This window comes from Leuciscus leuciscus, assembly GCF_965113295.1.
Source record: "Leuciscus leuciscus genome assembly, chromosome: 11".
NCBI classification, from domain to species: domain Eukaryota; kingdom Metazoa; phylum Chordata; class Actinopteri; order Cypriniformes; family Leuciscidae; genus Leuciscus; species Leuciscus leuciscus.
Window position 1 is genome coordinate 4,518,051 of NC_138735.1, and position 15,412 is coordinate 4,533,462.

A 15,412-nucleotide genomic window follows, 5' to 3' on the forward strand; every position below is an offset into this window, starting at 1 on the left:
CATTGTTCTCTACAGGTTGAGGGATTGTGGAGTCACAGATGAAGGTTGTTCTGCTCTGGCTTCAGCTCTGAGATCAAACCCCTCACACCTGAGAGAACTGGATCTGTCTGGGAATAAACTAGGAGAATCAGCCGTGAAGCTTCTCTCTGATCTGAAGAATGATCCACATTATAAACTGGAGACACTATATTGTAAGTATATTATTTACTAAAGATTACAAAATACAGTAATTTGTAACATATTTCGTTAGATTACACAAGCTTTGTAACCTAATCTAAATAATTTAGAATACTTTGGAATACTAATAAGGTTTGTAACACAAAGGGTCCACCAAACATAGGATTTGATTTTCCCTGCATATTATTTTAATAACATCAGTTTTACACAGTATTTCTTGAAGAAAAAAATGTTTTTTTAGTTTTTAGTAAACATTTAGTTTAATATTTTAGTAAAATATTTGTTATATATATATATATAATTTTTTTTTTTTTTACTGATGCAACACAATGCATTAAAAGCTGGGGTGTGTAAACTTTTTAAATTGCATGAACAGGATAAATTGTAATTATTTTGTCTTCTGTGAAACCGGGAAGTATTCACTTCTGAAGGGCAGTACTGGATGAAAAAAAAAAAGATGATCTTTGAACAAAATGTACACATCATCATAATCCTGTTTAAAGTTTACACCCCCTGCTCTTAATGCATCGTTTCCTCCTTGAGCATCAGTAAATGTTTTTACCTTTTGTAATAGTTGTGTATGAGTCACTCAATTGTCCTTAATGTAAAAATATGGATCTCAAAATCATACAGTCATTGTTGGAAAGGTGTCAAATATGCAGAAGATTCTGGGAAACCTAAAAATGTGCAAAACCTGGAGGATTTTTCTGGAGAACAGCGAGTTTAACTGCTCATGATTCTTACTAGGACTGTAAGTTTCACTCTCGGTCCCATCACCGATCAGTAAAAAAAAAAAAAACTGTTTTTTGTACAGTGTATTTACATAATAATTTGAATGTAATAAGATAACGTTCATTTTGGATGAAGACCTATTTAGCCTACACAAAATGATCATATTCATCTGAAATGATGGGTCAATCTGATGATCATCATGTTCACAAGAAAGCAAACAGAAGACAGAGCATAAAAGATTATTGAATTTACAGTTTGCTTGTTTTTGTGTGTAACATGATGTTTATTCATTTATTCTTATTATAGAAGGTATAATATCTCACCACTGTAATAGAGGAACTGCAAACTGTCAAAAGTAGCTCTCATTTGTCCACTGGCCAAAGTGTTTTAAAGACACAGCTGTGCAGTGTTGAGCTCACTGCTGTCCTGGGACACTGAAACCATTGTGGAACATTACCTTGAATATGTGCAGGAAGAGCTTCTCTGATCTGATCAAACTCTGTTTCTGTGCAAATCAATCCATGCATTATAACTGTAACCATAATAATAGCAGGCATGTGTGACAGTGAGTATCTGTTGTCTCATTTCACTGGCCAGCTCTGTGTAATTCTCTCTGCAGTGGCTCTGAGCTCCAGTCCAGGGCTGCGTTTCCCAGAAGCATTGTGAAGTTGATGGTGAAGACCATTTGCCACCAATGTCCTCTACGATCAACTTATCTCACAATGCTTTGGGAAACGCAGCCCAGGTTTTTCTCTCAGATACCCAGACATTGGCCTATTGTGAGAGGAGATTTCTTTGTACCGCATATATGCAGAGTCTTTATTGCGCAACCACAAACTCTAATGATCACAGTACATCTATGTGTGTAAGTCGCATAGTTGTACTATGTTTTACTAGTTTTACGACGTAGGCAATTGCATAGATACAAATAGAAATCCTTTTCATTGCTGAATGTGTTCCTAACAATTCAACTATTAATTTTCCCACACAGGGCCTCTGATGTGAGTTCACGAGAGCGCCACGGCGCATGCGCGAGAACTGAGAAGTTTTTCCCTTCATAAAACGCTTAGTTTCTCCTTGCCCATACTGCATATCTTGCATGACTCAGTACATAATTGCAGAGATTCACTTTCATATCTTTATAGTCTACACAATCTCCAATTTTTTTCCATTCGTCTTGTTTAACATTTCCCCCCCCAGTTTTCTTTGATTAGCTCTTTTAGCTTTTCATGAAAACCATCAAGTTCTCTGCACTCTAAAAAAACATGCATCAACGTTTCTGGAGCAGATCTACACACATCACAATCCCTCTTTATGTTCTTGTTTATCTGGTGGAGGACCACTTTCCTGTGGATTCTGTTGTGTCTTAATTTAAAATCCAGGTTTTCACATTCTATTCCATTGTACTTTACACATAGATTTTCCCAAATTTCCTTAACCTTTAAGCCAGGGAGCACCTTTAGGCCACACATTTTCTGATGCTGGTAATTTGATCTCTTTTTTCAAAATAAATGTGTACATCATATTAGTGGATACTCCTTCTAGTAGTCTTTTCCCATCACCTCCGTCAAAATACAAATCTGGCAATCCCCATTCCCCAGGTTTAACAGTTTCATTTTCAATACTCTCTACCCCAGGCTCTGGGCAGACTTGTCTTAATATTTTCACACATCGAGTCCACTTTTGACATTTCGATTTCATCATCCCACTCCGAAACACAATCATATAAGGCTCTATTAGGTAAGAACCCTCTTACATCATATGCTATATCCTTAACTTGTCTCACTCCTGATTTCATATACAATTTGTCATAAAACACTCTCTCTTTCATTCTAATTTTTTCGGATATAAAAATATTGGTTGTTTTAAAACTTGATTTATATTTTCACACTCATACTGTATATTTCTGTATATGACCTCTGCCCACACACTTAGCACTTCCTGATAAAACAGCGGCATTTTGTCATACATCGGCTTTTTCAATCCCATAAAAAGCCCTTCTTCCCCACATCCACTACATTTGTCCAGCACATCCTTCATATAACCTTTCCATCCATACTCCACTTTATCACATAAATACTGTTTCATCGTTTTTACCCTTATGGCCTTCTTTTTAACTTCTAAGTAAATCAATCCTAATCCTCCTTCTTTATAACTTGCAATTAATGTTTCCTTGCTATTTTAACTCCTTTCCCTCCCCACATAAAATCATTTGTTATCTCAGTCATCTCATTAAGAAAGCATGACAAATCATCAAGGGTGTTTCAGGCTATGATTAGGTTAGGGTGGGCTGTGTTTATGTTTGTCAAGCAATTGGGAAATAAAACGCAAAAAATGCAATAAATGTAAATACATGCACAATTAAACCCCGACTCCGACAGAAAAGGGACATACATTCTTTGTATGTATGAAATAATTCAAAATTATAAAGCAAAAGATTTTTGTGGTTCATTTTAGCAATATTTAGAGCTAATCCTAAAGTGTGGCATGAGGGGCACTGGCAATCAAATTGTGATTTTAGTGTGTCATCCACTGTCTCTGCTATGCAACTGCAGCTCAATAACATATGTAATCAAAACAATGTTAATATCACCAACTGTCCAATTTGAAGAAAAACTAATATTAGCAAAGCATGAACTAATACTGAAAACCCTAGTAAGTTGTTACCCAACCCTTTGTTGTTTTGAGAACAAAAAAACATTGATTAAAGATTCAACCCCTGAAAAATGAATGGTTCCACAAATCTGTAGAGAATGACAGGGAAACAATAGCGGATACAGCTAAATGAAGTGTTATTATCTTGGCCTTCTCAGGTGTGTATATCAGGTGTGTGTCATGTTCATATGGTCACTGTGATCTGCTTTCAGCATCCTCAAATTCAAAAAGAATCCCAATACATCAAGTATCTGTGTTGTGATGATGAGTTGACCATGACTCTGTGGGTGACTGGGATACGTATTGCAAAGGTGAGCAGAAACCAGGCCACACACCAAAAACCAAAATAGATAATGATGATAAATGCAAGAAGACACTAAGTTGAACTTTATGCAGCAAATTAAATGATAAATTATAGTTTACAATGCAAAAACATACTGTAAATTGTAGCTGTATTGTGTTGGGTCCTATTGTGAGCTGTCTACTTTGTCAAAAAATTATAATAATGAAAACCTACCTTATTAATGGTCTTGTTTTGTCATGATTTTGTCATAGTATGGTAAGCAGTTTTATGAAAACTACAAAGCCGCTGTGAGGAAAGCAGCCGGCACTGGAAGCTGGGCTAACCGCACTATCCAGGCCTCCTCCAGTGCATCCACACCCTCTCCTACACCTAAAGGTAGAGATAATGAGCTAAATAGATTGTTATAAAATGTATCATAGATCTTGATATATAAAAGGATTTTAATTACATTTTTGTGTTTATCTTTCAGCCAAAGCTGCGAATGGACACGCTCCTCAGCTTCCAAAGGACACCAAGGTACCTCTAAATCTATCAGTTAGTAATGAAGAACACCATAATATAATACCATAAATAATATAAGTTCATGGACCATACTGAAGTGTGAACTATTATGTTTTCAGACACTTAACTGCATGTTAATTGCAATTAAACAAAATATAGTTTAAATTTATTAACACACTTAAGTACATAATTTTATAACATTTCATAATTACTTCTACTTTCAATGAAATATGAAGTTTACTGCCGAATGTACTGAGAAGCATTTATAGTAAACTAAAATATACATATATCATTTCTATTGAAACTTGACATGTTTTCAATATTTAATTACACATTTGTCATGATGAAGTTGCCAATTGGTAAATTTAAAATATATTAACATTAAATGTATTAACGAATAACACACTACAGTTGAAATTATAATCAAATTTGCATGTGCTCTAGTATGTTTGTCAATATCTAAATAAATGTACTGCAAAAGATTACTAAACCATAATTTAAAAAGTATAACTGTTAATTTGTCATGATTGCAAAGTACACTTTTTAAAATTGCACTAAACTCTGTTAAGAAACAGTCATGAAAGTGCAATGTCTTTAAATACACATAGAGTGGCCTTTTATTTAATGAACAATATATTATCTGAAAATATATATTTTTAAATATACTTCAAAGATTTAAAGTATACTTCAAGAGCAGTAAAATTAAGCACACTACTTTTCCACAAAGGGTGACGGTTCCTTTAGAGCTGTTTTAATCCCCTTGTAATTTCATCATTTATCTGAAATGCTCCTGAATGCTACTTTTGGTTTGTTTTTGAAGGGTCCTGGCAACCAAACATCTTTCCCACCACCTCCGCCTTCAATGGAAACCCTGCCTCCTCCACCACCCGACCCCATGTTGCCTCCTCCTCCCCCTGCTCCTCCTGCCAGCACAACCAAAGTCAACAAGTTTCCTCCTCCACCTCGATTCCCACAATCCTCCTTCCCACCTCCACCCATGGATGACCTGCCTCCACCACCACCTCCTCCAGAAGATGCCGAGCTGCCCCCTGACTTTCTTCCTCCACCGCCTCCTAGTTTTGCACCTTACAGGGAGACTCGCTCCCCCCACCACCTCCAGACCCCATCACCTCCCTTCCACCTCCCTTCCACCTCCTCCTCCTCCTCCACCTCCTCCTCCTCCTCCACCTCCTCCTCCTCCTCCTCCTCCTCCTCCTCCTCCTCCACCTCCACCTCCACCTCCTCCACCTCCTCCTCCTCCTCCTCCTCCACCTCCTCCTCCTCCTCCTCCTCCTCCTCCACCTCCTCCTCCACCTCCACCTCCTCCTCCACCACCTCCTCCTCCTCCTCCTCCACCTCCTCCTCCACCTCCTCCTCCTCCTCCTCCTCCTCCACCACCTCCTCCACCACCTCCTCCACCACCTCCTCCTCCACCTCCACCTCCTCCTCCACCTCCTCCTCCTCCTCCACCTCCTCCTCCTCCTCCTCCTCCCCAAAACTTTGCATCTGCAGGTGGAGCTCCACCACCTCCACCCCCACCCCCGCCTCCACCACCAGCTCCTGCACCGGCTGCCAACCCATCCGCCGGCTCCGTCAGAAAAATGCCTCCAGCTCCACCAAAGAGAACTACACCTCTACAAACAGCGCCCCCAGGTGGCGAACTCATGTCAGAACTGATGACAGCAATGCTGAAAAAGCGCAGTCAACAATGATCTTGAAGACAGATAGAGCTAATTGACATGTTTTTGTAGTTGGACTGAGGAACTGACCGCCAAACAAGTTCTCGGCGTGACATTAGGACACACATCTTTAATTATTTTGTTGTTTAATATTCTTGCATTACACCACCAGACTAAAATATGTAAATACTTTGTACTTACGCACCTAATCAGATTATTTGTATTGCAAATATGCTATATCATCATTGCTAATGGAATGTCATAATAAATAAGGTCTTGCAAAGTTAACTGTTTAACAGATTTTGACATGCCTAATTGTTAAACAGGAGTAAACGAGATGCATGATGCAAAGATTTTTGCACTTTTGTAGAAATGCAGAAACAGCAATATTACAAAAGACATCCATGTCCATTGTCCATATATAACATGCATATATGTACATATATAACATCAAACATGACCCATCCTCCAATCAGATCATCCATTAGGAAGTGTGATTACAATGTCATAAACAATATTTTTGGTTCAAATGATGCTGAAATTCATGATTTTTTTTTTTTCATTCGACCCTGAGTTAGGAAGAACAGCTGACCCTCAGCTGCTGAGCCCAGGATGGAGGTTTACTGGCATATCCGGCTCTCTCAGCCTCTTCCTGCTCCATAAATGGCTCCATTAAAGTCTTCTGCAACAGTGTCACCTAGAAATACATCAAACATACTGTCAACAAGCCATAATGGTCTGTCTGAAGATGTTACATTGTATGTATAATTGTCAAGTCTTCATTTCACAGTAATATATTAAAGCAAACACTCTAAGATATATGATAAGCATGATCATGACAGCATATTAGTTTGACATCACATGTAATAATACCTCTGAAAAGTCATTTTTCTCTGCTTTTCTGATAGCAGATTCAGCCATCCAGTTCCTCAACACATACCGTGGGTTTACTCCTGAACAATAGAAAAATTACTAATAACATTAAATACAACATAACACATCGTAAAAAAACACACACTACCGTTTAAACATTTACGGTCAGTAAGGCTTTTTAAAAAAAAAAGAAATTAATAATATTATTCAGCAAGGATGCATAAAAAGGGACAATAAAGACATTTATAATATTACAAAAGATTCAAATAAACGCTGTTCTTTTGAACTTTATATTAATCAAAACATGTATCAGGGTTTCCTCAGAAATATTAAGCAGCTCAACTGTTTTCAAATGTTTCTTGAGCAGCAAATCATCATATTAGAATGATTTCTGAAGGATCATGTGACACTGAAGACTGGAGAAATGATCACAGGAATAAATTACATTCAACTGAACGAATATATTAATTACACAAATACTGTATATTCAAATAGAATAATTTATTTTATATTGTAATATCTCATAGTATAATAATATATTATAGTAATACAAAATTACTGTTTTTATTGTATTTTTGATTAAATAAATGCAGCCTTCGTGAGTATAAGAAACTTCTTTCAAAAACAAATCTTAACAATCATGAACATTTCAGCGGTAGTGTTACTGTAACAATATATAAACACATAATATATAACACTGCATCATATAACATATACAAAAACACACCTTGCATTCTGTGCTGCCGTTCTTCATCTGAGTCACTCATTATCCTGAAGAAGACGATTAACACATCAAGTGATGTTCATTTTTAATCCTCTAAAGAGTTCGAGTTTACATTACAGCAACATTACCTTGACAGACGCTGTAAATACAGCTGAACCCAGTCTCTGAAATGCTTGTGTGATGAGAGGTCTGAAAGAGCCCACAAAGACTGTCAAGAGAGACACAGTCACAGTTAATGGACTGAAATCATGATTATGGATATTGCGGCTGCTGTGGGAGTGAATGGAGAGGAAACGTACCGGAGCAAAGGATCCCTTCTGAAGCCGGGACAGGGTCACTTCACTCAGCTGTCTGAAAGTCATAGTGAAGTCTGCTCCAGTGTCCTCCATTAGCTCAACACATCACACATCATACAACATTATATGGGTCATTCTCAGGAAATGCTGCCATTTGTGTGATCTACTACTGATTTAACTCCATACTGGACTTAACTATTTCTGACAGTTTGGCTGTTAAATATATAATAAAAAAAATAAAAAAATGAATTAATGAATTAATTATAGTACAATCAGAGAAAAAAAACTATCCAGTTAATATTTACCTTTAGAAGAAATGCAATCACATATGAATCCTTTTCTTCATTTCCCAGAAAGCCCAACTTTGCTTTGAACAGCTCATGAAATCTATAACAGAAACAGTAAAGTGAGATCAGGAACGACTCAGAGAGGAATACAGTGATCTATATTGTCTAATGACAGGCTCACCTTTGATGGTAGATTTGTGGATACTCTTTCAATATTTGCTGAGATCTGAAGTAAATGAATTGACATGAATCACCCTTATTTATTCCAGACCAATACCAACAGAAAATAAAAGGATCTCTTACTGTGAAAGCTGATCTGAGGTCAGCAGTGGTTTCAGAGCTTCTAGAAGTTTCTGTAGATTGAACAGGCCAACATTAGCCTGAGCTCCTATACTGTACCGGCCCTCGTCATCAGACGTGTTGGGGACAAAATCTATACAGAGGAAACAATGCTGAAGCAATAACACACATTTAACAATAAAATTATTATATGTTATTATTATGGCTGTCTGTTTCACTTTAACTTATTAGAATATAATGAAGTAAAATAAAACAAGTAATGGATTAAAAAAAGTATGCAATTAATCATGCCCCTCAACCCATGTATATTATACTGTAAGTATATACAAAATTTATAGTAGATCTAGCTTACTATTCATACAATGTTCCTCCACTTTTGCAGTATTGTATATATGTGTGTGTGTGTGTGTGTGTGTGTGTGTGTGTGTGTGTGTGTGTGTGTGTGTGTGTGTGTGTGTGTGTGTGTGTGTGTGTGTGTGTGTGTAATGTCAAAATGACAAAAAGCTTAAAAACTAAACGTATAGGAAGATGATTGCTAATATTATGAAAGTTTAAGTTAGACAAAGAAACATACTTGAGTCATATGATTCCATAAATCCAAATGGGCCATAATCAAAAGTGATAGAAAGCAGACTGAAGTTATCTGTGTTACAGACTCCTGTGTGAAGATGCAGATCATGATGTTGTGCATTTTGCGTATTAAGCTCGATCTATAATGATAAATCTATGTGATAACTAAACAAGTAAAGCAGAGTGAACTAACCATGAGCAAAACCAACCGACATCCAGTGGGCGATTAAATGTGCCGTTTCATTCAGCACTCGAGAGAAAAACACCTTCACACAACATGAAAACCATTCAAATATAGTGAGACTGATCAGACAATATAAAATAATCTTGTATTACAGCTAAACAGCAGAGAGACACAGATACTCACCACATACTTGTCAGGGTCATTTGTTGCTATAGATTTAAAATGCTCTTTAATTACAAAGTCCAACAATGTCCTGAAAATTAAAAAGAAAAAGAAATTAAAAAGCAAATAAGAGTGAGAAAAAAAATATTATCTCCCAAGTTAATGTTAATATACCGTAGGACATCTAACTCTCCAGTTCTAGTTAATATCTCCAGTGAACCGATACGAAACCAGGACTTGGCCAGACGCAGAACAACCGCTCCTGATAGATACAGAGAACAATCACATAAAGCTGAGGAGGATAAAGAACTTAGTTACTCGATTTTTCCAAATCTGATCGTATTTTACCTCTTTCGTTTATGACACTGCCATTATAAAACGGATCCCTCCAAACAGGTTCCTCACTCACAACCAGACTGACACACAATAAAGGCAAAAAAATGGAAAAAGTATAAATAAAAATAAAACTAATATTCAACACCAAGCATTTGAATGTGATAAATCCATATATTACTCTTCTTGTGCATGTCCATTCATATATATTGTGTGTGTGTGTGTGTGTGTGTGTGTGTGTGTGTGTGTGTGTGTGTGTGTGTGTGTGTGTGTGTGTGTGTGTGTGTGTGTGTGTGTGTGTGTGTGTGTACCTGAGGGCTCTGCTGGTATGTGTGTGTGTGTGTGTGTGTGTGTGTGTGTGTGTGTACCTGAGGGCTCTGCTGGTATGTGTGTGTGTGTGTGTGTGTGTGTGTGTGTGTGTGTGTGTGTGTGTGTGTGTGTGTGTGTGTGTGTGTGTGTGTGTGTGTGTACCTGAGGGCTCTGCTGGTATGTGTGTGTGTGTGTGTGTGTGTGTGTGTGTGTGTGTGTGTGTGTGTGTACCTGAGGGCTCTGCTGGTACGTGTGTGTGTGTGTGTGTGTGTGTGTGTGTGTGTGTGTGTGTGTGTGTGTGTGTGTGTGTGTGTGTGTGTGTGTGTGTGTGTGTACCTGAGGGCTCTGCTGGTACATGTGTGTGTGTGTGTGTGTGTGTGTGTGTGTGTGTGTGTGTGTGTGTGTGTGTGTGTGTGTGTGTGTGTGTGTGTGTGTGTGTGTGTGTGTGTGTGTGTGTGTGTGTGTGTGTGTGTGTGTGTGTGTGTGTGTACCTGAGGGCTTCACTGCACAGGAACTCCCTCACAGAGGAGCGAATCACAGCCCGTCCATCACCAGACCTGCACACAAAACATCATGTACAGTAAACAGCATAACCATTACACTCCTGCCAGACAGAGAATCACACACTATGAGTCATAATGTAAGATCATTTACAACTAAATATATTTCAGAATTACTTAAAAAGCATATCAAAAATATTGAGCAGCAGGAACTCATATTCACCTTGAGTACGGTGTCTTTCCTGAGCCTTTCAACTGGACTTCCCATCTTTCACCCTTTCTGGATAAAAGAGAGATTGTATACCGCTCTAACGGTTAACACTTGTCAGTTCTAAACTGAGAGATGTCATTGTTCAGACGCATGTTTAAGCATTAAGTGAGAATTAGATAAAAAAAATGCCAGAATCATCTATTTGCTGAAAAAACAGTAAGTATAGATCACACTTTCCATTCTTTAATCTTAAACAACATTATGGGAAAGTTGACATGCATTACAACAGAAAAGTCACATCTGACAATAACAACTGATGATTTGTGTTGAACGCTGATGGAAAAGGATGATTTTACCTGTTTGTGTATTCACCCAACAAATGTGCTCTTCCATCCCCCAGCTGTCCGGCCCAATAACCAAACTATAATAATAATAACACATGGTTGACATGTTTGCTCTGGTTGTCTTACGCCATCGCTGTCGGGTTTGAAGTGACGGTCAGTTTTACCTGATGGCCCCCGTATCTGTGTGCCAGTGGAACAGAGCCAGGAAACAGTTTCCCACCACTGACACAACGGACAAACTCTTCATTCTGAATCACAGACTCATTCAGATCCAAAATATTCCTCAACACATCCTGAAATACACAAAAGAGCCTGAATATATGCAGAAACAACATTTACACAAAAGTACTGTGGTGGTACCATGGTCCAGTTTGGTTTTAAAGCAGTTTTCTCAGACTGTGATCCTCAGACCACTGGTGGTTCTGTAAAGAGTCCAAGTGGCCCACGAGTTCATTAGCTGATTAAAAGCTTTATGACTGAATAAATAAATAAAAGTATAACTGACAAAAAAAACAAAAAAAAAAGAATTAACTGAATTTATTAACTCAATACAATAAATGAACTGTTTGTGACTAAATAAATGTATGATAAAGTGTTTCTATTGGTATGTAAGTGTTTGGTCCAATTTTGAAGCTAGCATTATATAATATCTATATATATAATAGAGTATAATAGCTAAAAAATAATTTGCCCACAACCTAAAGTAGACATTTATTTGAGGAGTTGGGTGGTTCAAATTTATTTATTTTTTTAAGTGATCTGCTTCACCCTTGTAAAAAATAAGTGTTAAAAATAAAAATGGAAAACTATGTTTCTTTTAAAAAAGTTATTGTAGATAATACAAAATTAATGAAATAAAAAGCCACTTAACGAGTATACTTTCATGACCGTTTCTTAACAAACTATAATAAATGTTCATTTAATTTCAGTTAACATGATGCAATTAAGTGTCCGAAACATTATATTCAGTTTGCACCAAAGTATATTCTTTTAAAGTAGCCTATATTATTTTCATATAATTTCTCTTTTTAAAAGTATGATGAAGTGTACTTCTTTGTAACAACAGCCTGAATAAGTTCAAAATTATGCTGACGACGACAATGTTATTGGTGGTGATGATGATGATTAATTTATTACTATTTTAAAATGTGGACAAGAAAAATGATAAAGAATGGGTGGGTGTGACCAAACTTTTGACTGGTGGTTAGATGGCACTAGCTCCATTGTATTTTTCTGTTTCATAAATTATACACAGTTACTGCAACAATATCCCCAGGTTTGACTGCAGTGAAGCACAAGTTCTCTGTAAATGATGATGAGTGGATGGGTTTATTGACCTGTGACACAGCAGCCAGTGTCAGGGGCTCTTTCAGAGGAGAGGGCTGAGACTCTGAAAACACACTTCTCTTCACAGTACGAATAACATTACCATCAACCTCATCAAGAGGCAGAGCATCTGTAAAACACACAGAAGTTATTAAAACATATCAACGTGTAAAATAGCATGTTGGCACTCATATCTGTATCTTACCTAGTAGTTTATGTGATAATGCCAGTGGTATTTCTCCACAGTGTTTCACATTGCTATAAAAGTGACTCTTATCGAACTCTCTTTCATTACAACTTTCATTCTCACAGAATTCTTGTTCGTCCCTAAATGTAGCGATGGCGACGGCCGATAAAAATAAAAATAACGTGAAACCATGTTTTGTCATTACATCAAACTCACAGGCATATTTTTTTAACTATATATATCCTGTACTTCCTTACATCACGTAACTAGAGGAAAACATCAGAACTGTCACACAAACAATCCTTCAATGTTCCACCAGAGGGCGCTCATCGGCTCAAAAACCCGAATGCTCCATTTATGCAATATTCGGGACTTTTTTGTCTTTTTGGAAATGTATGCGCGTTATAAACCATAACCGATTAAATCTATTAATTGTATGGGTTTAGAAGCTGTCGTACTTTCTCACTATAATGATTAAATAAGCGTCTCTAGCCAATGATCAGAGACAACTGTGATTGGTCAACCTCCAATCTGTACTGTAACAAGTAACAAGTAACAGGTACCATGTGTATGGAAGCTTATGGGTAGCAATATTCAATTTGAAATGCAATATGTAAAATGGCAATGCATTTCTGTATTTAAATGTAAATTTCCCCATACATTTGTGCAACGTTTGGTGCAAAATGAAAATGAAAATTCAATTATATAATTTACATTTGCCATTTCATACAATAGTTTTAATATGTAAATTGAATACATATTTTAACACTTTATAAGTTGCAAAATTTAAATAAAAATGTATTACAGAAATGATTAGATATGTTTAACATGTTCATGCAAAAACTGTGGCAAAATTGTAATTTAAATTAAATTTTTTCTTCATTGCATTTACACTCACATTTAAGACACTTGCGATTTCCAAGCGCCACCTACTGACAGAAAGTGAATTTGCGTTTTCATTCAGTCCGTCTGCTGTTTTTGTTTTGTGCAGGTGTCTTCTAGCATAATTTCACAAAACAAAAGGCAGACCATTTTGTTTTTGCTTTAAATCTTGAAATTATACAATCTAATTTAAATAAAAAATAAATTATCATGCTACATGTGTGTAGCCTCTTTGTTTGCATCATGATTACATTTCAAATGGCTGGCAACAGATGTTATAGAGCAAATAAACAACAAATAAATTTGCTTAAAGGAAAAAATCGGCTATCGGAATTGGCCAATTTGCTTGAAAAAAATTGTTATCAGCAATAGAAAATCATAATCGGGCCACCCTAATAATAAAAAAAAAAAGAAATAAAACATTATTAACAGTCTTTTCACTGTTTTCACAGTTTTATTTTTCTAGTTTTATTAATTTGTAGTTTGTATGGTTAATATTAATGTAGGCTTATTGTCAGCGCACTAAGGTTTAAAAAAGGTAATTGGTATTATCAATGCTTATTGAGTCAATGTTTATTTTCTGTCACCCTCCAGAATGTCTGTTGCAAGCCAACCGTGTACGGTTGAAAGCACTCATTTTGCACTCAGTACAGATGAGCCGGGTGAAAAGCCGACCTGCTTTCACCCGGCTCATCTGAGTGGACAACCGCACAAACCGCCGCACAAAAACATGAAGTGTCCACAGATAAAGTTAAGATTGGGTCTTTCTAAACGACCACCATCAGTGCCCTCACTAATGTTGAGAGAACCTTTATGGCTCCAGTGGACAGCGACACTCAACTGTTTGAAACGGGTGTGGTTCATATTATTAAAAATTACATATTGTCCATGAAATTTGCGTGTACTTTTCTTGGTCCTGCATCCAAAAAATGCAAAACTGCTCCCTTTGAGTTGCCAGAGGAGGTAAAAAGCAGAAATGGCAAAAACAGTATATATCTCCCTGAAAGGACAAATTGAAAAAGTGAGTAAATTCATCTATCTATCCTCTCAAAAATAGTATAAATTTAAGATAATCTCAGTCATAATTTTTATAGCTTTTGCATGAATAAGTGAAAGGTGACTACGGCTTTTAATACATACAGGTTGAATTATGATAATGTTTTGTGTAAAGACACATTTTATTCAGATTCACTGCCAATGTTGCACCCACTCCCTACTGCTCCAACACTCAACAATGGGCAAGCAATTCAAAGCTGCACACTACAGCCGTAACAACACATTTAAGCGTAACAACACACTTAAGCTTAACATACACCAACAAGAGCAACACTCCAAGTCTGGTAACACAACAGTCTCAGGCCACATTTACACATAGCCGGGTATTTAGAGAAACGAACATTTCTCCCCTTCCGTTTTCAAAAATAACATTGTGCACGCAATATCGTTTTCAAAAAAAGTTGTCGTTTACATCAACCCGCATAAATACAAAGGGGCGGCAGTGTAAGGAGAAGGATAAAGCCATGCAAGCCAATCAGAATCCTCAAAATCGACAACGACGAATAGCACGAGCGACTTCCTGTTCCTTTCAAAACAATAGACATGGCGCGAGGTTCGTTCGTGTGGACAGACAGCGAAGCAAATGCAAACAGGCCAAAAGCGTTTTCACAAAAGTAAAAATGAGTACCACTTTAACAGCATCCATGATCAAATAGTAGCCAAACAAACTCATAGACAGTATGGAACAAACTCTGAACATAGGGCGCTCACATGACGTAAGCATTTTCTGGCGCATAATGTGACGTTTGAGAACCTAAAACCCCGTTTCTCCCAGTTGACACGGCAACACATAACCGGCGTTTTCAGAAATCTCCACTTT

The 15,412-nt window shown here is 37.0% G+C and overlaps 2 protein-coding genes across 2 annotated transcripts in view; one reads left to right on the plus strand and one right to left on the minus strand.

The window, feature by feature from the left end:
* Positions 1–15,412, plus strand: part of LOC309509533 (NACHT, LRR and PYD domains-containing protein 3-like) — a 643,973-nt gene that overhangs the window by 65,741 nt on the left and 562,820 nt on the right. The gene's annotated exons all lie outside the window — the stretch shown is intronic.
* Positions 6,150–13,443, minus strand: LOC309509597 (protein adenylyltransferase SelO-like). The gene is made up of 19 exons (XM_082184412.1): positions 12,673–13,443; positions 12,479–12,597; positions 11,306–11,434; positions 11,154–11,218; positions 10,810–10,866; positions 10,578–10,643; positions 9,793–9,911; positions 9,619–9,706; positions 9,466–9,535; positions 9,292–9,364; positions 9,103–9,186; positions 8,532–8,661; positions 8,410–8,454; positions 8,247–8,328; positions 7,945–8,037; positions 7,774–7,853; positions 7,649–7,692; positions 6,922–7,001; positions 6,150–6,745 (listed from the first exon to the last, which is right to left on the minus strand). The coding sequence occupies exons 1-19, from the start codon at positions 12,854–12,856 to the stop codon at positions 6,623–6,625; spliced, it is 1,731 nt and encodes a 576-aa protein (XP_082040538.1). The 5' UTR covers positions 12,857–13,443; the 3' UTR covers positions 6,150–6,622.

What these genes read in the sequence shown, in the direction of transcription:
- LOC309509597 (XM_082184412.1), bottom strand. Translation starts at nt 12,856, where the DNA reads ATGACAAAACATGGTTTCACGTTATTTTTATTTTTATCGGCCGTCGCC. An exon ending in ACAGATACGGGGGCCATCAG is followed by an intron (nt 11,219 to 11,305) that starts GTAAAACTGACC and finishes TTATTATTATAG; the next exon opens with TTTGGTTATTGGGCCGGACA. An exon ending in GTCGGTTGGTTTTGCTCATG is followed by an intron (nt 9,187 to 9,291) that starts GTTAGTTCACTC and finishes ATCTTCACACAG; the next exon opens with GAGTCTGTAACACAGATAAC.